The sequence below is a fragment of the Pituophis catenifer genome, unplaced genomic scaffold (assembly GCF_029215685.1).
Source record: "Pituophis catenifer annectens isolate HBS135680 unplaced genomic scaffold, rPitCat1.0.hap2 SCAF_1, whole genome shotgun sequence".
Classification (NCBI taxonomy): Eukaryota; Metazoa; Chordata; class Lepidosauria; order Squamata; family Colubridae; genus Pituophis; species Pituophis catenifer.
Genome location: NW_027256881.1, coordinates 245,278,800 through 245,303,914, shown reverse-complemented (window position 1 = coordinate 245,303,914; position 25,115 = coordinate 245,278,800). Strand labels below are relative to the sequence as shown.

At 36.5% G+C, this 25,115-nt stretch overlaps 1 protein-coding gene across 1 annotated transcript in view; it reads left to right on the top strand.

Moving 5' to 3' along the window:
• Positions 1-25,115, top strand: part of LOC139310793 (mucin-6) — a 47,844-nt gene that overhangs the window by 22,000 nt on the left and 729 nt on the right. Inside the window, exons 9-29 of the mRNA XM_070935024.1 lie at positions 425-547; positions 1,542-1,662; positions 2,986-3,124; positions 5,898-6,002; positions 6,565-6,637; positions 6,891-7,028; positions 7,827-7,988; positions 9,659-9,750; positions 11,729-11,861; positions 12,757-13,006; positions 13,193-13,245; positions 13,333-13,442; positions 15,163-15,314; positions 15,576-15,717; positions 18,012-18,122; positions 18,931-19,116; positions 20,497-20,736; positions 20,925-21,081; positions 22,096-22,233; positions 23,088-23,150; positions 24,547-24,579. Coding sequence (XP_070791125.1) covers positions 425-547; positions 1,542-1,662; positions 2,986-3,124; positions 5,898-6,002; positions 6,565-6,637; positions 6,891-7,028; positions 7,827-7,988; positions 9,659-9,750; positions 11,729-11,861; positions 12,757-13,006; positions 13,193-13,245; positions 13,333-13,442; positions 15,163-15,314; positions 15,576-15,717; positions 18,012-18,122; positions 18,931-19,116; positions 20,497-20,736; positions 20,925-21,081; positions 22,096-22,233; positions 23,088-23,150; positions 24,547-24,579 — 2,721 coding nt within the window. The remainder of the gene's footprint in view (positions 1-424; positions 548-1,541; positions 1,663-2,985; positions 3,125-5,897; positions 6,003-6,564; positions 6,638-6,890; positions 7,029-7,826; positions 7,989-9,658; positions 9,751-11,728; positions 11,862-12,756; positions 13,007-13,192; positions 13,246-13,332; positions 13,443-15,162; positions 15,315-15,575; positions 15,718-18,011; positions 18,123-18,930; positions 19,117-20,496; positions 20,737-20,924; positions 21,082-22,095; positions 22,234-23,087; positions 23,151-24,546; positions 24,580-25,115) is intronic.

Below are 25,115 nucleotides of genomic sequence, written 5' to 3'. Positions count from 1 at the left end.
TGCTCGTGTATTGTTGTGTTATTGAAGCTGAAGTAGTCATTGACAGGTAGGACATTGTAGCATATAATTTATGTACTACGCTTAGGTCAGACTGAAGGCAACATAGTTCTAAGTTGTCTAAGCCCAAAATTTCAAGCCTGGTGGCGTAGGGTATTCTACTGTAAGCAGAGGAGTGGAGGATTCTTCTCGTGAAATATTATTTTTTAGAATAATTTTTATAAAATTATATAAAAATTATAAAATAATTTTTAGAATTGTTTTTTTAAAAATTCTTAGTTTTCAGTGAGTAGGGGAAAATATATTTAATATTATTGGATGGAGTTAGTTGATATTTTAAGGGTGAGGTGGACTACTCTCAAAATTGCACTGTAAATCTAGTGTTTTATTTTGTTCAGGAAATGTTTTAAATTATTTTATTTTGTAGCTCTGGGAAGATGCCCAGGTAATCAACAGTTTAAAGAATGTGGTTCTCCATGTCTCAAGACTTGTTCTAATCCTGAATACAGTTGTTCCAGCTACTGTACATATGGCTGCTTCTGTCCAGAAGGTATGATAAATAAAAATAATATGTTGAATCATCTTGGCATGAATATATTTAAGCTGCTAATTGTTGAATACTACTGTATTTTAGAGATTGTAGCAAGAGCTATATTTATATCCAATGTTTCAGTATGCAGCATTTATAATAATACTGTAGATCTCTCTCCCTTTCAAGAGATAATGTTATGTTATTTACCTGAATTCGCTTGTAATGGATGTTTTAATAATACAGGTAATCCTCAATTTACAACCAGAATTGAGCCCAAACTTTCTGTCGTTAAGTGAAACATTTATTAAGTGAATTTTGCCCCATTTTACAACCTTCCTTTCCCCAGTTTTTAAGTGCAGTTGTTAAGTTGGTGGCATATAGTAGTTGTCAAGTAAATCTGGCTTCTCCATTGCCTTTGCTTGTCAGAAGGTCGCAAAAGAACTGTCACACATATGAAACAGTTGCCAAATGTTCGAATTTTGATCACATGACCTCAGGGGTGCCACAATGTTTGTGTGAAAAATAATCCCAAATCACTTTTTCAGTGCCATTGTAACTTTGAACGGGTCACTAAACAACTGTTGTAAGTCAAGGACTACCTGTACTTCCCTTGAATCAGAATTTGGATATTGATTCTGAAAATTAGTATAGCTGCAAATAACAGCAGTAGCATTTGTCATTTTCAGAGTTGGTTAAGTGATCCTTTAACTAAGCATACAGTAAAACCAGATGCTTTATGTACTTTGAGACAGAAACGCTTTACTTCACGATTTCCTATGTAAAAGGCTTTCTTGATGCTCAAAGACAGAAATGCACATCTAGGCTGGCATTTTACACACAGGATTCAGAATGAATAGAAAAACTGGAACTTGAGTATGATATTGATAGTTAAGTGAATGGATCCAATTTATTCCAGAGCAATAATTTTATTGCCAAATCTCAAGCTTTGTGCGGTCAAGATTAATTAAACTGTTTCTCTTTAATTTGTTCTTATGTTTTCTTTTCTTATCAGGCACCGTTTTGAATGACATTTCACAAAACCAAACATGTATTCCTATTGAAGAGTGTCCATGCACATGGAAGGAGAAGATATTTGCTCCTGGTGATGTCATTAAAGCAACTTGTAGAACCTGGTGAGAACTCTTACAAGACCTATAATTGATATTTCAGTAATGGCAATTACGTTATATCAAGTGAGGCTAGTGTTTTATTATAAGAAAAGAATTAATACATTTCAAGTACTATGAGATCAATCTGTAAGTATGAATATTTTGTAAATGATATATCAGCATCCATGAGTAACTTACTTTTCACAGCTGATAAAACAACTACATCTCTCACAGTTTGTAATATTAATGTTAATTATTAAAAAATTAATATTGTTTATTGAACAATTTCACAGTTAACAAATGATAATAGATCCCAAGTTTTCTCCCACTGGTGTGATTGATTGATTGATTGATTGATTGATCGATTGATCAATTGATACATGCCATCAAATTATTATAGACCCTTGGCGATCTGGTCTTTCAGCTCTTCTAACAGCACCCCAAAACTGGGTGAATCCACCTTGCTGCTGGACATCCATTAGACCCTTCTCCAGAGACCTAGACTGGCTGATGTAAATATCTCCTAAATAAATGTTTAATATTGGGATATTTCATCAATAGAAAGGACTAAGCTGGATTTCAGTGATGTTCCTTCTTTCATGACCTCTGAAAATCTGTTCTGAAGGATTATACAGTACACTCAAAATAGAAATGCTTATAGTTTTCCTTATGAACCGAAGTTATTCTGTTAGTGTTAAGAGTACTTAATATCCATTGAGGCAATAATAACTATGTTTCAAAACTATGTGAGAATTCTTGACCTAATTCCATGCTATTTGGTGACAGAGGTGTTCCTGGGTACATCACAAGAGAAAAAAAAGGATGATTATTTGGAAGAGATAAATAATATAATCTCCAGTACGATCATCCAAAAGTAAACTTAACTTTGCAAGTTGGTCCTTTCTGCCACTTCTGCCACTTGCCAGCACCTCTATTTTTAAAATAAAATAAAATAATATTTAAATTAAAGTATCAGTTGAAGTGGAGAATCTGGGGGGGGCTCAAAGTAAGGTATAGGCACATATAGTACTCTGTGAAATCTAGAAGGTAGGTTGGTAAACTTAACTCTGCACATTACAGTATTAAATTCTGTACAGTATAAACTTTATCTACTCCACCCATCCCTAGATTTATAATGTTCTCTCCCAGGAATTTGTGCATAGAATGAAAACTTCTCTAACTAACAGACAGTAATGCTGTACAGGTAAAGTCGAGGATACTTTGATGTCACAAACATAATGTCAAAGGGGCTACTCCATATTGCTTACATGTTTGTTTAAAAATGGTTGAATAAGGATATACTAACCACCTTGGTTAGTAGCTGACCTGTATATTTCTTTCCACCAGTAAATGTACAATGGGCCAATGGACCTGTACAGAACAACCATGTCCTGGCACGTGTTCTTTGGAAGGCGGTTCCTTTGTCACCACTTTCGACTCTAAACCATACAGATTTCATGGTGTCTGCACCTATATCCTTTTGAAGGTATTTTACATATTAAAACTCTTGTTCAACTGCTACTCTTTAATTTCATCCATCACTTAACATTTTCAGAAGTATCTTCTTGGTATGTGGTATTAAGAATATTGTCCTTTATTTAGAACATTCCTTTAAGACTCTCTTTTTAAGGATGTAGAGATATATTCTCCAGTCCTTGGACTATGGTATTTTTTCCCATATTCTTTGCATGTTCTTTATTGTTTCCATGCCAGCCTCCTTTAACATCTCTATAGAGATTTCCCTAAAGTCTCCTATTTACTGGTAGTTTTAAAGTCTATTTGATATCCTCCTCAACCAGCATTGATTCCTCCCCTCCTTCTCCTTTTGTCTTTCTCAAAAGACAATGTAATCTGATTTGGCCTTTTTGTACAAGGTTCTTTCCATATAATCTTTCCATCTTTTCCCCTCCATGTTCACTATCACTAAGTCTTTTCCAAGCACTTTATGACATAAGAGGTTGGAATCTTCCCATGGTTTCTCAAATATTCTTGGATCCTTTGTTCTTTTCCCTGTCATTTTCTTCTATACTTTATGAGTTCAGACAAACTATCACTTTTCACCTGTTATTTGAAGTTTACTAGCTTTTGCACAGTCTATTCTGGTTTCCTTAGATGCCATTTCTTAGCTACTTCTACAGCCTAGTTCTATAAACTTGTTAGATAGCTAGTGTGTTCTTTGTTATCTTCTAGCTCTTGTTTTATGCCTTCTATAAACTAAGAGTGCTACTCTGTTCTTAACTATTCAAATATATGCTTGCTGATGTCATTTGTTTATTTCAAGCTAAGTAGATATAGGACTGAATACTGAAATCTTAATCTGCTTTCAGTATTTACTCTTGCAGAATAAAACTGCCATATTAACTGGTTATGGGGCCATCAAACTCTGTGTGCACATATAATTACATATAAATCTTTTAGTAAATATTGTTTTATTTATATAACCGATTTGCAAATCTCACTACATAGAGAGGCAAAAACTTCATTGGGGATTTAGTTATTTCTATTATATTATTCCTGTTGTGCTTTCCTTTGTGTTTGTGTGCCTTCGAGTCAATCTTGATTCTCGGTGACTACCTGGAAAAGTACTTATAGTTTTTGGAAGAGGTTTGCCATTGGCTACTTCCTAAAACTGAGAGAGACTGACTGGCCCAAGATCACCCAGCTGGCTTTATGCTTAAGGCAAGACAAGAATTCACAGACTTCCATTTTCTAGCTTGGTGTCTTAACCACTAGACCAGATTGGCTCTCTATTCTCATTGCAGTATGGCTATTAAAGGACTAAACAACATTTTTATTAATATCTGCCAATACAGTTTTCTTAAAAACTGAAGCTATCTGCCCAGCTATCAATGTCAGCCTGATTGATCTGGACCCATATATCTTTTCTTCGTTTGAAAGAATTCTTTTGAATTTCTTTTGAAAATAGGCAACATTGACCTCCAGTCAATGTTACCTATTTTCTAGCCTTTCTTAAAAAAAGAAAAAGTTAAATCAGATCATCAATGAATCATACCCCAGGATGCTGCCCATCTCTTTGTGAAGATTTCAACACATTTATATTATACCTAAATTCTTTGATTATGTTTCTATCAAGCTGCAGTCCTTCAATCAATCAATCAATCAATCAATCAATCAGAATAGAGCTGGAAGGGACTTTTGAGGTCTTCTAGTCCAATCCCCTGCTCAATCAGAAGACCCTATAACATTTCAGACACGTGATTGTCCAGTATCTTCTTAAAAACCTCCAATGAAGAAGCACCTACAACTTCTGAAGGCAACCTATTCCACTGGTTAATTGTTCTCACTGTTAGGAAGTTTCTCTTTAATTCCAGATTGCTTCTCTTCTTGATTAGTTTCCATCCATTGTTTCTTGTCCTGCCCTCTGATGCTTTGAAAAATAAGTTGACCCTCTCCTCTTTGTGGCAACCTCTCAAAATCTGCAATACTACTGTCATGTCATCCCTAGTCCTTCTTTTCTCTAGACTAGCCAAACCCAATTCCTGCAATCTTCATTCTCTTCTTCACAATTGTCTGGTGGAACATGTACCCTCTTGTTAGAAAAGACTGGTCCAAAAGAGAAACTAAAATAAGGCTTAGTTTAAACTATCCCTTTCTCCATTTGGATATAAAAAAGTAAAATGTGAATGAAACAAATGTGTTCATAAATATAATTGGTCCAGTGAGCCAGGATCCCCTGCATAGTAGCTCCATCCTGAGCATGAATATATGGATTGTTTCTGCAAAATGATGCATGATTTTATAAAATGCAAACATTTAACACAACTTATAAAGCTGGTGGGAACTTATAAAGCTGAAGGGATGTGGTGGCTCAGTGGCTAAGACACTGAGCTTGTCGATCAAAAGGTCGGCAGTTCAGCAGTTCGAATCCCTAGTGCCATGTAATGGGGTGAGCTCCTGTTACTTGTCCCAGCTTCTGCCAACCTAGCAGTTCGAAAGCATGTAAAAAATGCAAATAGAAAAATTGGGACCACCTTTGGTGGGAAGGTAACAGTGTTCTGTGTGCCTTTGGCATTTAGTCATGCCAGCCACATAACCACAGAGACGTCTTCAGACAGCGCTGGCTCTTCGGCTTTGAAACAGAGATGAGCATTGCCCCCTAGAGTCGGGAACGACTAGCACATATGTGCAAGGGGAACCTTTACCTTTACCTATAAAGCTGGTAGAGTAGTGATAGAGAAGAAATGAAAGGAGGTGTGTTTTTTTTCCTTCTACCAACATTGCATTTCTTTCTCTTTTAGAGCTCCATGTTACCACACAATGGAACTTTAATGGCTGTATATGAAAAGTCTGGCTTTTCTAATTCAGAGTCATCCTTGGCAGCTATCATTTATATCTCAGAAAAAGTAAGTATCCAACCCACCGATAATATTTCACCTGAGAATGTACAAATACAATCAAATGTAGCCATTATAACATAGGAACATTATCTACCCCATTGACATTCAATCTACTTAGTGGTGGATAATGTTTTCAAATACAAATACACAGAGTGCAGAACAGAGTAAAAGGTGAGAGAAATATGTGTGCCTGGATATGAAAAATTCTTTGAAGCGTTGACCTGGTCTGCACATTATACAAAGCTATGTTTTGTTTAACAATGACTTTATTATGTAAATAACAATTGAGTAGTTCTTAAAATTGGTTTGCAGAGTCCCTAGTGTGGTTACTCAATCTCACAAGATTTTAGCATTTTTCTCTGAAATATCATGTTGTAATTCTTTCACAAAATTGCAAAGGTTTTAGGTGCAAATACTAAAAATATGTGAAACTTGATGGATTTGGTTTAAAGAAGGCTATTTTATTTATATATATTTTATAGTCTAAATCTAATCATAGGAAAGTTCAATATTTTGTTTGTTTTAGAACTAAGCCTGGCTTCTAATTCGGATTATGTTTTATGCACAGGAGAAAATTGTGATTTCCAAGAATGAAGTGTTCAATGATGAGAATGAACTTAAGTGGTTACCTTACACATCAGGTAAGAGAAGGGAGAATATAGAACAAGCATTCAATAACTTGATGGTTTTGTCAACAATGTGCATATTACCTGTATATATTTTCTACGTTATTTGTATTAAGATGTATTATATTCCAGCTAGGTGGTACGCATATTTAAATAAACAAAGCCTAAAAGCAAAGTTTGCAAAAAGGTTTATATTCAGTTTAAATCATGATTTACATAGATAAACTGCACTCAGTATAATTTGGTTATCTAATCTATTTTATTTTAGGGGACATCACCATCTTCAGACAATCTTCAACTCACATCCAGATGCACACTCCTTATGGGTTAGAGATATTAATTCAAACTGATACAGTATTTCAAACTTACATTAAAGTTGGACGCCATTTCAGAGGCACAACCCGAGGTAAACAGTTTTCTTGATTGGTGACTTCTCTGTCTGAAAGCTGGAAGCCCTTATCAATGAATAATCATGATTGGGAAAGCATTTCCAGAGTTTTATTTTCTACTAATGCAAATTGATGAACCTTTCTACTGAGAATTTCCTTTGGGACTGGGACATAGATATCATTATTGTTAACTCCATTATCCCCTTTCAAATAAATCCAAATCTGTAGAACAAGCCATTCATACAGGGATTTCTTTACTGAATCTGGAAGCCACGCAATATTGCGGTGAATGTACAGGTGGATTTTCTGTGCCAAACTTGAGGGGAAACTTGAGGGGTTTGTTGAATAGTTGTTAATCAGGAGTTATTCTGATTCTCTTCACTGTCTCCTTCTTTTGAGACTGTTATTTTTTTTTTATTTAAGGAATTAATTAAGCTGCCCAATTCAGAGAGAGAGAGAGAGAGAGGGAGGGAGAGGGAGGGGGGAGGGAGAGGGAGAGAGAGAGAGGGGGGGAGGGAGATGACACACATAGACACTCAATAGGACGAAACAGAATCATACACACAGACACACAAATACAAATGTTTTGTTACACAGAAAACAAAAAAGCATAAGTCTATTTAAATTGTAACCTGTGTAATGACAAAACCAGTGTCATGAACACTGGAGGCAATGTGTGTGTGTGTGTGTGTGTGTGTGTGTGTGTAACAAAGTACTTACGCATGTCATGGGAATCAATAAGATATTTTTCATTACTGATATATAGTTTAAAAAATCCTTCCTTTTTTATCATTGTTACCTTCTCATTTCACCAGGGTTATGTGGTAACTACAATGGAGAAACCACAGATGATTTCATGACCAGTATGGATATTACTGAAGGAACTGCTCCTCTTTTTGTGGATTCTTGGAGATCTGGAAACTGTCCACCTGCTATTGAGCGAGATACAGATCCTTGTTCTATGAGTCAGCTGAACAGTATGTAAAGTCTTTGGTCCTTTGTGGGCATGGGAGTGGGGAAAAGATGTGAATTATGATAAATATGCTCAAGGAAGGTAATAGAAGTTTTCACTTGTGGGGAAGAGAAGAAATGCTTATGAATAAGACTTCTAGGAGTATCACCACCTGATGGTTATTTATTTGTTTGTTTCATTCTGGTTACCTCATGGCTCCTTTTAAAAGATTTGGAAAATTGTGTGTGAGAAGCAATGTACTTTTCTTCCTGAATCCTTTCCTGATCTAAATCATCTCTCCCTCATGAAAAGCAGCTACAATTCTTGGTTATGGTTCTCTCATGGCTGTAGTCAAAAGAATCTAGATCAGGGGTGTCAAACCCCCACAAGCCAGATCCGGCTAGCGGGGTGTTTAGATCTGGCCTGCAGGGCCACCCTGGAAATAGCAAAGTACTGGCCTGCGTTGCCTCTGCCAGTGAATTTTCACTGGCAGAGGGCTGCAGGAGGCCATCGCAGCCAAAAATGGAGCCCATTTTCGCTGCAGAGGGCTGCAGGAGGATCCCCCCAGCCCTGCCCCGCCCGTACCACCACAGGTGCCCACAACACGAGTGACGTCCAGCTGGCCACACCCACCCCAGCAATGCCCACCCGGCCCTCTGAAGTCAAACACAACCCTGATGCAGCCATCAATGAAATAGAATTTGACATCCCTGATCTAGATCCAGCTATCCTACTCTTGCCTTACATAACATTGAACTAACTGTAGGTGAGGAATAATACATAGTTTTTTTGAGGAGATTAAATTTCTTTTTACAATAATAGCTGTAGCCTTTGCTATTATTATATAATAATAATATTTTGGTTGAAGAAGAGCTTTTTATAATATCTTACTTAATAACCTGACTAGGTGGCTCAGTGGCTAAGACACTGAGCTTGTCGATCAGAAAGGTCGGCAGTTCGGCAGTTCAAATCCCTAGTAGCAGAGGGTTAGACTAGATGATCTCCAAGATCCCTTCCAACTCTGTTACTGTTACTGTTAAACAGTGACAAAACAATGTTAAGTATTGAATAGTTTTGGTGACTTGTTCTCCAACTGGATTGCATTCTCAGAGCTCAGGTATTGGCTAGCACAGTCCAAGGAATTATTATCTAAAGCTGCTGTCTGTAAATTCCCAACTCACAATCATACAATATAAATACAATCATGCTAAATGCATTTCCAGTCTGCGGGTGATAAGTTGTTATGGGAGAAGTATACATTGTTTTTTAAAGTGTTAGGAGATGGTTAGCCACTAGAACAGTGAGTGATATGGCAGCAGTTATAATATATTATTTAAACATTGCCATTCTACTTAAAAAGCATAAACTTTTGAGTTTCAGCAATAACCACACAAAAGGGTACATCATGCTTATAACTGAATAAAAATATTCATGTTATATAAATGGGGAAATTAACTAGGGAATGGATATTTTATATTCAAAATTAAAAATAGATTAAAATTGGCTAGGCTTCTAGGATCTTTAAGAAAAACATAAAAATATAACTTTCACTGGCATATGTAGTGAGAAATTCACCCAGGGAAATAATTACAATTCTAGTTTGACTCTGGTTTCCAAAGTTGTATTAAATTTTCATTTTAAGATTAACTCTGGTATGATTGAACTTGTTTCATACCTGTTTTTTTTCCCCCCTAGAAATATGTGCAGAGACCTACTGTTCTGTTTTAAAAATGAATACATTATTTCAGAAATGTCATTCTGTGGTGAATCCTGATCCGTTTGTCAAGGTAGGGATTTTTGTGTTCTGAGGAGAAAAACTGCTGGACATTAGATTATGAAATGCATGACAGAGTTCAGTAGCAACTGTTATTTGGGATTTGATATTTTTCCAGATTTATTTTAAATAATCTTTACCAGATCCACACACATTTTTAAGAGTTTATGTGATCTAAGGCAGGGGTCTCCAAGCAAAGCTGGCTGATGAATTCTGGGAGCTGAAGTCCACAAGTCTTAAAGTTGCCAAAGTTGGAGACCCCTGATCTAAGGAACCAAGGCCCTGGGTACAAACCAAGAGACCGTGACATTTAGTCGTATTATGGGCATGAAAGCCAGCTGGGTAACTTTGGTCCATTCATACTCTCTCAGACCCAAAGGGCTGCTTTGTGGGGAAAAAAGGAGGAGGAAGGAATATTATGTATGTTCGTTAATATTATGTATGTATGTTCACTGCCTTGAGTTATTTATAATAAAGGTGGGATATAAATAAATTAGACAAGATGGCAGAACAGAGGAATAGCAGGAATAATAACACTTTTAAAGAGAAGCATACAAAAGCTATCCGATTCCATCAAATCTGGAAATAAATGGGAAGAAATATAGTTGCATCAGGTCCATGCAGACCTACTTCTTCTCCTACATGCTAGAATACAAACAGTTTTCTGTGGCTTCTGATGTTACCCAGAATCCCAAATATTAGGCAGAGACAGGCCTTGGAAAGGAAGAAATTAACCACACTGGGTAGTCCAATCCATAACAGCATCGAGAGATGGAACAGAACCCTCTATTTCACTGGACGCTCACTATAAAGCATCTTTGAATTGATTTATGGCTTCTGTAAAATTCAAAACTATTTTAGTGATAAATGGCCTCTTTTTCTCCAAAGGCCAAGCTAGCTTTTTTAAGATTGTCAACTCAACCAAATAATATTTTTCTCATCTTTTCTCTTTTCCCCTTCTTAAAAAAAGTATGTTTAGTCAGAAGAAGATCCCACTGGCTAGTAGCATGTTCCCAGATAAATAGGTTTGGGGTTGAAGCATTAAAGACTTCTTCTTTGTAGTCTGGAATGTCATATTATGGAATGTGGAATCAGGATAATAAGGCAAATTTGTAGTCCAGGCTAGAGAATTGCCAAATTTGCTAGAGCACTTCAGGAAATTATGCATTTTTTCTTACTTCAATTTGCACCACAGGATGATGAGTTTATGCTAAAGGTAGATAATGTGAACTGATATACAATTCCTATCTGAAACTGCTCGACATTTGTTATGCTTATATGACTTGTAGCAGTAAAATTCCAATAAAAATATAGTTGAAAGTGGTCAATTTATCTTATCTTCGGCATTTTGTCAAGAGTTCTCAACGAATATTGCTATACCAGGCTCTTCATTCTTTGTAGCTCAGACTACAAATTTCCCTTATTCTCCTGATAAATTATTCCACAAATAGACTCTCCAAATATATTTTATTGCTTTTATCAGTTTTATTTTTTTTAACTGTGGACATACATTGCTGGGTGTTTAAAATTAGTTTAACCCTTTGGGAAACTGTCAGAGAAATTTGGCAGAAAATAACATTTTAAACTTCTGAATATTTATGTATTTTCAGAATATGATTGTGAAAAAAAAAATAGCCAGTTCACATTACCCAAAATGCCAAAATGAACCTTCTAAATTATAAGGAAATCAATATTTTTCAGTACTTCAACTAATCTTTCATTTAGTGTGCCATCCGAACCCATAGACACAGTTTCATTTTCATAATGAATACCGTCTTTATTTTTGAATACAGAGTACTATGCCTGTATTCCTCTGCGAAATGAGGACTTGTGTAAGGACATAGAGCTGCTCTAAAACAGTTTCATTATTCAATAACAAAACAAATTATATTAGCATGTTTCAGTGATATACACATGTATCTGAACTAATTCTAGTGCTCCAGCATTCAAGATTTCTGATGTGTTACTGACTAAGTTCAACTTGTTTTCAGAGATGTCAATATCAAGCTTGTAACTATGAAGAGACCTTTCCATATATTTGTTCTGCTCTTGGTTCCTATGCCCGTGAATGTGCTTTAAAGGGAATATTTCTTTGGAACTGGCGCAATACAGTCGACAACTGCAGTAAGTAGTCTCCAGATTAGTTTAAACTATAAGAATTCCCCACTTCACTAAATAGTTTTTATATAGAGTACTAAATATACAGGTAATCCTTGACTTACGACCACAATTGAGCCCAGAATTTATGTTGTTAAGTGAAAAATTTGTTAAAAGAGTTATGGCCCATTTTACAACTTTTCGTGCCACATTTGTTAAGTGAATCACTGCAGTTGTTAAATTAGTAGCATAGTTGTTACTTGTCAGAAAATCACAAAAGATGACCACATGACACACACCCCCAAGACACTGCAACCATCATAAATATGAACCTGTTATCAAGCATCCAAATGTAAATCATGTGATTATAGGAATGTTGCAATGGTCATAAGTGTGAAAAATGGTCATAGGTCACTTTTTCCAGTGCCATTGTAACTTCAAATGGTCACTAAATGAACTCTTGTAAGTTGAGGGCTACCTGTAGTTGATCTAGTCTTGATAACCTAAGTAGTAGTGGATCTTGCAATTCTTCTCATATAATGAAGACTCATATTTGTTGTTCTCATATTATCATGTCCACATTGAGCAGGTATTTGAGAAAACTACCGTCAGGATTCAACGGTTCTCTGAGATACTCCAACTCCTTTTCCAGCAGAAGTCTAGTTAGGTTCACACTGTGAATGAGCTTGTACACATAGTGTGCTAACACATTATGTAACTCGTTTCACCGGTAGTACACACCCAGAAAACTGGAGCTTATTTAGTAAGCTGTCATTAAATAACAACCTGAGCATGGTGCAAAGGGGAGATGTTATGTCACTGAATTTCCAAATACATAACAACTGATTTCTTGTGCAAAGAGAAACAGGGTCATTGAAAGTTTCTGACCATCCAAAGCTAATTATGCTGTTTGTGTCTGCAGCTGTATCTTGTACTGGAAATCAGACATTCAGCTACAATGCAGAAGCTTGCGACCGGACATGCTTATCCCTCTCCAGCAGAGAAACTGAATGTCACCCCACTGATGTGCCTATTGATGGCTGCAATTGCCCAAAAGGAACCTACCTGAACCACAAAAATGAGTGTGTCCAGAAAGCTCAGTGTCCCTGCTACCTGAAAGGCAGAAAGATCATTCTAGCAGATCAATACGCCGTCATCGATGGAGCTACGTGGTAAGCCTTTGTGGACATCTTTCTGTTAACATTTTTCCACATCAGTTGAAACATGGTTGTTGAACACTAAGCTGGTTCAAAAGGAAAATTATAGCTTTTCCTAAATGATTCAGGCTCAGACTTTGTGTAAAAATTCTTGAATCTAAATATCTCTAAGAGCATTTTAATATACCCTTTCTTTTTTAGCTACTGCATTAATGGAAATCTGACTTGTATCGGCAAACCAACAAATCTCTTAGGTATGGATCTCATTTTCTTTCCTAGTGTATCCTTTTCCCCTACATGACAGAAATATCACATTATGCTTGTCTTATTTCCCTTTGCAGAAATCTGCAGCCCCCCCAAAAAGTACATTTCATGTTCAGCCTCCTCAGGAAGTAAATATGGGGCTGCTTGTGCACCAACATGTCAAATGCTGGCCACTGGAACGGACTGTGTGAGTCAATACATTTGTAATACTTAAGGGCTATCAAAAGCATGTGAGAGATTGCTGTAGCTGTATGATGGAAAGACTAGTTGCACTAATTCTATGATGAAATATCCTTCTGAAATGTTACCTCTTTACAAGCCAGACTAAAGCTTGGCCCATGAAATGAAATGCATGTTCTTGCAATATTGATAGCCTCATGCAAAAGAAAATGATCATAAATACAAAATAGCAGCAATATTTCCCAAATATCTAAATAATCAAGGGAGAGAGCAGGATTATCAGTTCTAGTCATCACTGCATTGGGACTGAAGCTGAGTCCACAGTTCAGTTAGTTCCTTATGGGTGATATGATTCTGATGTTGCATCAAATTAAAGAGACAAAAACCTTCCTGCAATGGGTTAATATCAAAGGGGCTGTGGGTGATGAGAGCTGTTTCATCTCAGAAGATTATAACTCTGTGCTCGCAAGCAAAGAAAATGAGAAATGCTCTGCCCATTTCCCATCCTATCAGCTTTACACTGCAGCAGAAAAAGAATAAACCTACAGCATGATAGCCACTACAGCCTGTTTATATATTTCATGAATTTGGAGGTTGCAATTCTAGATCTCTTTTGCTGGGAGCAAGGTCCACTAAATTCAGTGGGTTGCACAAGTAAGCATGATCGTACTGTAAACCTCATTCCTCCAGTCTCAATACTGGTATGTGCTTTCATTTTAGACAAGTTTGGGTGGCTATTCATCTTCGTAGTTCCAAAGCCACCATCTGATATGAAGTTTAAAATGTTAAACTAGTCCAGGGAGACCTAGTTTCAAGTCCACCCTCAGCCACAGAAGTTCACTAGGTGACTTTGGGCCAGTCATTCCCTTTTGGGTCTATCTTCTCACTTGATAGTAGAAAGGGAAAATGGGAAGAGGAAGCACTTTGTACATTGCCTTGAGCTCTTGCAAAAGGCAGAATGGAAATCTAAGAAATAAGATAAACAATAAGTAACAAACAGACTAAAGCATATAGAAGCAGATGCTCTTTATAGGTTTACACAATGATGTGGAATTCATACAAGAATGTGGCCCAATGGTCCAACTATATGAAAGAGCTATTGTCAAGGAATTGTTAAAAAAGCACATCTGGACCTATATTTTTTTTATGGGAAAGATGAGGAGAAGTGGAATCATATGTTCATCTGCTGTATACCATCATGTACTGTATATTCTCCCTGACACATGTCATAAATCACCATCTCTTTTGCAGCTGGGGTAATATATAAAGAATATCACTTATTTTCACTGATAATCAATTGTTACAATGACACCATGGTATCAAGCAATTTTTGCTTTTGACAAAATTTATGAGGACTGTTGAGTTGATTCACAGCTTTAAAATTAAGTTTCTACTGGGAAAGCCTGCAAGAATATGAACACATCCTTATAAAAATCTTGAAGCAGCATTTGGAAAACTGATTATTGTTTAATTTCATAAAATCTAGTATCAGTCTTGTTATTGTGTTTTCTGAGACTACACCAACTCACCACGTTTATAATAATGCTATTTATTGTTGTCATTTAACAGCGTAAAACAATCATGGAGAAGTTGAATGTACTTCATATATTTTTTAAAAAATGCTCAGTAGTTCAGTAAAGCTAGGTGCATCTGTGCTTTAGGTACCCTTAGTTTTCCATATGCTGTTGTTGGTACATGACAGTATCTATATGCCTGATCTTTTCCAGATTCCTACCAAATGTGAATCCGGATGTGTTTGTGCACCTGGACTGTATGAAAAGCTAGATGGTACATGTGTGTCACCTGAGGAGTGTCCTTGTGAATATGGTGGCATTTCATATGAAAAAGGAGAAGAAATTAACACTGGATGTAATACATGGTAAGGTTTCTCATTCCAATCATTTGCATCCTTGGCCAAATTTCAATTCAATTAATAATTCATATGCCTAGGAAATGTCACATCTCTGTTTCTATACAGTTCATTACACTCCAGCTAGTGAAGCATCGCTAATCGAATATGTGAACTTAGAAAATAAAATTAGTGTCATATGAAAACACCAAGGGAATTGTTTTCACAAAGCAGCATGCAAACTTTTTATCCATTTCAAATCTTTCTAACAAGTACTTTATATCTTATCAGTACCTGCACAAGAGGAAAATGGAAGTGCATTCAGAATTCCATGTGCTCTTCAACATGTAGTCTCTACGGGGAAGGTCATATCACCTCCTTTGATGGACAGCACTTTGCATTTGATGGCAACTGTGAATACATATTAGCTATGGTATTATCTCTTTTATTGTATCTTGCACACCTGTGGGTAATGTCCTTAAAACATGGCAATTAGGTATGCTAAAACTAATAAAATAATTCAAGCCCTGTAGTTTAGAGTAAGCCCAGGTAGTCCTTGAGTTACAACCATTCATTTAGTGACCATTCAAAGTTCCAACAGCACTGAAAAAAAAATGACTTGCAACCAGTCCTTGCACTTAAAACCATTGCAGCAGCTCCATGATCACATGGTCAAAATTCAGGTGCTTGGCAATGGGCATACATTTATGACAGTTGCAGCCTCCCAGAGTCATGTGATTGCAGATTTGTGACCATCCCAGCCATCTTCTGACAAGTAAAGTCAAAGGAGGAAGTCGGGTTCACTTAACTACACGATCATTTAACTGCAGCAATTCACTTAACAATCATGGCAAAAAAAAGTCAGAAAATCATGAGTCACTTAACAACAGAAATTTTGGTCCCCATTGCATTCATAAGCCTAGGACTATTTATTTATTTATTTGATTTGATTTGATTTGATTTCTATACCGCCCTACTCCTGAAGGACTCAGGGCGGTGCACAGCCAAACAATAAAATACATACATACAAAATTTAAAAGTGGAATTAAAATCAAGTTAAATAGTTTTGGCCCAGACAAATTAAAACCCCAATCAATTTAAAACCAATTTTTAAAATTTGAATATATAAAATACTAAAAAATACTAAAAATTAAAAATCTACCAGTACTACCAGTACTGGTAGGACTACCAGTACTGAGGAAAAAAGACACTCTGAAATATTTATGCTCTCTCTTTTAAATTAGGATTGGAGCAGGGGTGTCAAACTCATGTCATCACGGCAGCATCACATGACATATCGGGACTTTTTCCCCCTTCGCTAAAATGGGTGTGGGGTGGCCAGTGTGTGACACATCCGGCCCACGGGCCAGGAGTTTGACAGCCCTGGATTAGAGGGAAGCTTTATGCCAGAATGCCATAGCCTGACCTGTGATTTCAGGGCTAATGTGACTTTTTGGATATGCCACAGAATTGAAACATGACTGCCAAAAATCGCCACAGAATTGTAACATGACTGACAGGAAAAATTATTAAGTATGTGGTGAGGGATCTAGTTCAGTGGTGGGATTCAAATAATTTAACAACCAGTTCTCTGCCCTAATGATTTCTTCCAACAACCAGTTCAGCAAACTGCTCAGAAAGTTAACAACCGGTTCTCCCGAAGTGGTGCGAACTGGCTGAATCCCACCACTGATCTAGTTATATTTAATTTATTCAAAATAAAGTATAATTTAATTAAATCACATTTGGTTTTTGTTCCTAAACCAACCTTTGTCCTAATCTTGACCATTTGTTTTTAGTGCAGACCTTCACACTGAAAAAGTGTTATGTACCTGAACTTTATATTATTAGTTCCCTAATACACTTACACTTCTGGAGTTGGCAACAAGAGCTTTTCCTGACAAAAAAAAAAAAAGTAATATCAAAATAGATGCATTTTCACAGAAAAGCTAGCCTATAGAAGCAACATCTTCATCATCTAATGTTTTTGTATGGCTTTCTCTGCACATAATGCATTGCATTTTTATTGTTAAATATCATTCCTACATTTAAAAATGGTACAGACAGGAATTCTAATGAATTCAAAGAATATCTGCTAATATCTCCTTTCTATTTTAATTCCCTTTCCACTAGTCCACACTCAGATCTTGCTACTTTTTATGCACTTTATATATAGGAAAACAAATGAGATTAAAATTATGTTAAGCATTAAGGAGGTGATCTTTGACATCACTAAAAAAAAAACTGGAAATAACTTTACCTAAAAAGGAGAATAAATGAGGACTGAGATCTGCTTACAATGATAACTGATAGATATCCTTTTACTCTTGTTTAAATAGAAGTGGAATGTACTGTAACAGAAAACATTTTGCCCAGGTGGGCTTTATCATAAGATAACTTCAGTGTTCATTATTCCTCATAATTAATCATCCTGAAGCTGGAATTGAGTGAATCAACTCTTCAAACAGAGAATGCCTTCAAAAACAGGAGCATCCACTGACAGTCCTATAGGCAGAACCATATACTAGGAGATCTGGTTACCTAAATTGAACCTTACCTCCCTAGTGCAAAGCTCGATCAATATCATTGTTAGATCAAATATCCTTCAGTCTGCTTGTGTCTAGGATTCCAAAAGCCTGAGAGGCTGTATTTGTACCTTAATTCATTGCATGTATTTTTGCTATCCTGAATAAACTAATTATTATCTGGCTGTGCATTCCCTCCTAGGATGGCTGTGACATGGCTAAATCCCCACATACTTTTAAAATAGTGACTGAAAATGTTGTCTGTGGAAATACGGGGGTCACGTGTTCCAGAGCAATCAAGGTCTATCTTGGGGTAAGAACATGCTATAGTTACTATTATGCATGAGAAAGAGTGTTGCCATGCTGAGGGAATGGACAGAGACTTGAGAAAAGAGAGTACTATTTGTTAGGAAGGAAGCTGATAAAATACTAATCAGTGGTGCATTTTAAATGACACTGTACTCTACTTTTAAAAAATGGTCCACAACTTCCAGTGACTTGCACTACAATCATACCCGGGGGGTAGTTGTGATGAGAAGTATTTTTTCAAATCTTAGGTAGTGTGCATGGTGACCTTTTTTTCCTTGACAAATCGGATCTGTCCCAGTGTGATATATGGGAAATGTAGAAAGAGCTGCTTATAACAAGTCAGATCCATCTAGCCTAATAAAGTCTACTCTATGGCAGCAACCTTTTCTTTCTACCTCCTATTTAATTGTCTCAAAGGTGCTTTTATCTTATAAATAAGATATAAATCCTTCCATTGTTATAATTGAAGAAGCTTCTCAGATGAGAAGTGAAACATCTTCAAGGAAAAACAAAGTAAGTCCAGTTGTCTTTTGAAAAAAAAAACACCTTTGGGATAACCATGACCTGGATGACTGAAAATCTCCATAGACATTCTCCTATTTAATTCCTTTTCTTATTGAAAGTCCCTGAGATTTAGTCTGATTTTTCTACACTCTGCAATTGAGCTGTGATCTCTCTCCTCATGCCCAATCATATCCGTCTTGGTTTGTTGCAACATATTCTCTCTTAGGCTGGGCGTGTTGGGAAGGGTTTAAATGGAAATAGAAATAGATCTGAGACTATTTTTTCACTTTCATATATTTTCTTGACAGAATCTGACAATTGTCATGGGAGATAAAACATTTACTGTTTATGGTAGCAATCCTCTGGTACATTTCTTCATAGAAGAGAATACACTCCACTTGATTATTCAGATCGCAATCCCTGGCAAATACAATATGACCTTGATCTGGAACAGGCACATGAATCTATTCATCAAGCTTTTCAGAGAAACAAAGGTAATTGGAAGTAGATTCCTGATATGTTTGTCACGCTTATTTTCCAAGGGAAGTAGCACATGTATTTCAACTTCAGGCATTAAAACCATACCTTATCATTTCAGCATCTGAGGTACACATTCTCATCAGTTTAACCATAAAAAGCAACTGTTTGTTTGTTTTTCACACCTTAACCACCCATCTCCCCCAGAGCAGCTCTGGTGGTGAACAATTTAATCAATAAAATTAAGCATTAATATTGTTATTAACAATAAGAGTTGAATGCCCTTCTATGACATAGTTAATCAATGCCTGAAGTTTTGTATTCTTTTTCAACTCTCAGAAAACGGATTTCTGTGACATACATATAAAGTTGAATAACTAATTTCAACATCATGATATGTTCTCCTAGATATCATAAGATGAAAGCAGAAATCAGGCAGGCACATTTGCTGAGTTCACACACCATGCCAAAGCTTTTATTTTCCTTTGGTTTTTGCTTTAGCCTAGCATTGTGTGTGTGCGGATTTATCTAGTGATTTTCAAATCATAGCGTTTGGCATCGTGTTATGAACAATGCTATTACTGGAAGCTAAACTGTATGAAGAACAGTTGGAGGAACTGGGTATGTCTAGTTTAATGAAAAGAAGGACTAGGGGAGACATGATAGCAGTGTTCCGATATCTCAGGGGCTGCCACAAAGAAGAGGAAGTCAAACTATTCTCCAAAGCACTTGAGGGTAGGACAAGAAGCAATGGGTGGAAACTCATCAAGGAGAGAAGCAATTTAGGACTAAGGAGAAATTTCCTGACAGAACAATTAAACAGTGGAACAACTTGCCTCCAGAAGTTGTGAATGCTCCAACACTGGAAGTTTTTAAGAAGATGTTGGATAACCATTTGTCTGAAGTGGTGTAGGGTTTCCTGCTTGAGCACAGGTTGGACTAGAAGACCTCCAAGGTCCCTTGCAACTCTGTTATTTTATTCTATGGCTTGGCTTGCACTCAACAAGTCCACAGCATAGTGCAGTTTGCAAGAGCTATCCAGCATTCATTTTCTAGGATTATATTTTTAAAGGCCCATCAAACACATAGGCATGTTTTCTCTGTTCAGAACTACCCTCAGTTGCTCCTATTTGTAAGAGGAGAAAGACACAGCTTCCCATATTTTTTTTCTCTAAAGAAAGGAAGCAACAGGGGATTGTAATTTTCAACAAATAAATGGATGACTAAATGGGAGGCTGGCCGATTTCTCTTGTCTCCTCTGCTGCTGCTGTGCTAGCTATTATCTGCACAACCTAAAATTACCAGTGTCTCTTTTGTATGTACGAAAAGATACGTATTTTATGGGTCAATGCGTTTTCCACAAATGATTTATTTTTTTAAATTTTATTTTAAACTAGAATCATCTTTGTGGCTTATGTGGTAATTACAATGGCAATGTAAAAGATGATTTTGAAACACGGAGTAAATACCTAGCATCCAACGAATTTGTGTTTGTGAATTCCTGGAAAGAAAATCCTCTCTGTGGAGATGTGTCCTTTGCAGCTGATCCCTGTACCAAGAACCCCTATCGCAAAGCGTGGGCAGAGAAACAATGCTCTATTATCAACAGTCCAGTATTTGCCCCCTGTCACAATAAGGTAAATGCCTGAATGCCTTTATATTATATTATATTAATGCCTTTAATATATCCTGTGCCTCTATACAATATTAATCTCATTAGCATCCAATTTTTCTTACTATTATCACTGACTGGCCTTTGCTGAACACAAGGATTAGCTTTTCTAAAACAACCATTTTCAAACTAACGTTTTGTTCCCCGCTACAGGTGTACCGGATGTCTTACTATGAATCTTGTGTCCGGGACTCATGTGGATGTGACAGTGGAGGAGATTGTGAATGCATGTGCGATACCATTGCAGTCTACGCAAAAGCTTGCTTAGACGCTGGTGTCTGCGTTGACTGGAGAACTCCTGACTTCTGCCGTAAGTTTCTTCTTCTTGAAAAAAGAAAATTGAAATTCTAAGTTTCCTGGAGAGCAACTTCAAAGACTTTGCTCCCTTTTCAGATTGTCATATAGTATGTCTGAACTGAGAAGGAAAGTTATTAAAATAAAGAAATGTTTGGTGTAACTAGAACGCAGGCTATCCAGCTCACAGGCTAACTGGGGCTTCCTAATAAGGTCAGTCATGATAGACAACTTCCAGCACAGACTATTTGTTTTTTGTATCAGTCTTTACAAAGCTGCAGAAAGCCATTAATTATCTTCTGTCTGCAATTTCAGGCAAAGAAAACTAACCAGGATACAGGATATTCTTTAGCTCCAAGGAGCATTCTGACAATGCTAAGAGTATACATTAAAACATCTTAGATTATTGAGCCATTTGCAAAGAATAGAAAATGGAATGGAATGGAATGGAATGGAATGGAATGGAATGGAATGGAATGGAATGGAATAGAATAGAATAGAATAGAATAGAATAGAATAGAATAGAATAGAATAGAATAGAATAGAATAGGAGACCTTGGAGGTCTTCTAGTTCAACCTCCTGCTTAGGCAGGAAACCCTATACTGTTTCAAACACATGGTTGTCCAATCTCTTCTTAAAAACTTCCAGTGTTCACATCTTCTGGAGGCAAGTTGTTCCACTGATTAATTGTTCTAACTGTCAGGGAATTTCTCCTTAGTTCTAGGTTGCTTCTCTCCTTGGAAACTAATTGTTTCCACCCATTGCTTCTTGTCCTGCTCTCAGATGCTTTAGAGATTTCCTTGACTTTTTGAATGAGTCATAAAATCCACTGGTGGTTCATTTCTTTTAAATTTAATTCTGTACAGATCTCTATGTATCAGAAATCAACTTGACAACTTGATGGTCAACTTGATTTTCTCATCACAGAACATTGGCATCACTGTTATAATTTATTATCTGTCTAGGTGAGCTTGTGGATAAGTGATTTCTGTGATCTACTGAACAATAATTTTCTTTACTTACTTTTAGCTGTATACTGTGACTACTTCAACACCCATAAGAGGATTGGCATGGATTATAGTTATGTCAATGAAGTAAATTGCACTTGGCATTATCGCCCCTGTAAATGTCAAAATATGTTACCAGTAACAGAAGTCAATGTTGAAGGTAAAGTGAGATGGTTTGCCTTTTTCAGAGTACAAACTGTATTAGCCAAGGGTGTAGCAACTGTATCCCATAAATGATGGCCCCATGATGACTCTTTCTCACTACTTTTTCTTGATATTTGCCACCAGATATAACTCCAGACACTTGTCCAAATATTTAGAGCAATTTCCTTAAATTCATCTTACTGCACTGATTTCATGACTGTGCTCAGCTTGTCTCAGTTTTCAACACTGAATTCATTGAATAACTGTAGTTGAGGTTTATGAGGCTTAAATAAAAAAAGAGATCTGAAGTTGTTAATATTAAGAATTATAATGTGTAATTAATTAACAGATACAAGGATTAGCCAATTAGTAGAGTGTTGCAGAGAATGCTGGCTTCTTCAAATAATTTGTCCTCAAAAATCTACTGAAATAGATTCCAATCATACACTGATGATCCCTATCTATTCCAGACTGTGGAAACATAACTATTCAGCTTCACTTTTGATATCCTATCATCAATATTAGAAGATTAATTAATAGTTAAAACATTATATAACTGCAATATTTAAAGAGAATCTTTAATCTTGCAACAGTCAAATGGTCTAGGCTAGGGTCTGATGCAACAAACTAAAGAAAGCTAGCAGAAATTAACAAAGATACAATTTTTTTTAAAAAAAAAAAGTTGGTCAATATTTTTCAGAAAGTTGTGTGGAAAGAAATGGGCCCAGGTGCTGAAATTTGAAAATATGAGATAGTTAATTGTCCAAGGCTCATTTACACATGTTAGTAATCTCTTAATTCTTATTTCAAAAGCAGTGTTTAGTTAAAAGGATGCATAATGTTCAAGATGTATTTTACCCTTTCTTTCAGGCTGTTACAACTGTTCACATGAAGAGTACTACAATTCAAAACAGAAAGCCTGCGTACCCTGTGGTAAGAAAAGAGGTGCAGTTTTATATACCAAACTCTATATTCAGAAATGTTCTTCAAGTCTATCCAGCTTTACTGGTTTCATTATTATGAGCATATTGTAAGGAATATTTTGTAATCAACTCTTAAACACTGACTTTTGTTGGTCTATCTGCTTATTAGGATATGTGATAATTTAGGAAATATACTATGTATATTATGGTGGCTGGAAAATCATTTTTAATTTTTTAAAAATAGATTTTTCTTGAATGGGATTGTTAATGCTGAGCATTTCTGCAATTATATACATCCTAGAATGTAGCTTCACAATGGAAATGGACACAGTATGGAAAGTATACCACTGGCAGTTATTTTATTCAACAATAGCTTGCCATCAGAATTGTGTCAACAAATTACAGTTACTTCATTCTTAATAGTTTGTCAGATGAATGCACCCTAAATTCACATGGCAAAATCAGTTACACAAGCCCAGATCACAATGGTACAGGTAGTCCTCATTTAACAATGGCAATTGGGACCTGAAACTCCATTGTTAAATGGTCCATTTAATGAGTGTGACACAGTGGTGGGTTTCAAACTTTTTTACTACCGGTTCTGTGGGTGTGGCTTGGTGGGCGTGGCATGGCTTGGTGGGCATGGCTTGGTAGATGTGGCAGGGGAAGGATACTGTAAAATCTCCATTCCCTCCCCACTCCAGGGGAAGGTTACTGCAAAATCCCCATTTCCTCCCAATCAGCTGGGATTTGGGAGGCAGAGAATAGATGGGGGCAGGGCCAGCCAGAATTTTTACTACCGGTTCTCCGAACTACTCAAAATTTCTGCTACCGGTTCTCCAGAACTGGTCAGAACCTGCTGAAACCCACCTCTGGTGTGATATCATGTGACCATGCTGCTTTATGACTGGATTTCTGGCACTTTTGGCTGCTATCATTAAGTGAGGACTTTACATCACTGTGACCTACAACTTCCTGGCAGTTTCCCCATTGACTTTGCTTCTTGGAAGCCAGCAGGAAAGATTGCAAATTGCTATCACATGTCCAAAAGATACTGTGATAGTTGGAAGTGTGGATTGGTTACTCAGCCTCCAAAATGCAATCATGGAACTACAAAGATTACATGCAAGCAATTTGTAAGTACGAGGACCGATTATAAATACCATACATTTAGTGTCAACATAACTTCAAAAGGTCTGTGAGTGATTGTTAAAGTGAGGACTACCTGTATTCACAAGATATGTGCATTTACTGTACATTATGTAGTCATATGATTCCTTGCCAGTAAAAACTATATGTTGATAGGACATCAAAATGAAACAAATTAGTGCCCCAAGATCTCTGGATCCTTTTCACAATATAAAACATTTTATAGTTTATATTTCACTTATACTTTCTTTTCACAGAACAGCCACCTATCCCCACTCCAACTGTAACAGGTAAATACAAAATTTAAAATATCTGTATTTTAAGTGTATGTTATTGCATTTTTTCTATTTCTATATTCCTATGATTTTCCTATGATTTTGAAAGAAATATGTGGGACCCGTAACCTAGGCAAAATGACTGAAACATGCATTAGGGACATCCCAAAAAGCAACTAGACTGTTTTCTCCTTGAAGATGTTTCACTTTTCATCCAAGAAGCTTCTTCAGTTCTGACTGAATAGAGGAGAATGGAAGGATTTATATTCCTTGCAGTCATCTGGTCTTTAACAGAGTCATTGAGGCCACTTGGGGATAGTATTGTGGCTTGCCAATGGCATTGTCGTTCAGTAGTTATAGGAAATTGAGAACTTTTTCCTTATAACTGCTGGTAGGATCTGTACCATTTGAAAGACAAAGATTGCTTTTTTGAACCAGCAAAGTCCACATTTTGTACAGAGAGGACCACTGGTTTGAAAGAGGGTTCAAAAAGACCATCTACATAGGGACCTCCAACTTTGGCAACTTTAAGACTTGTGGACTTCAACTCC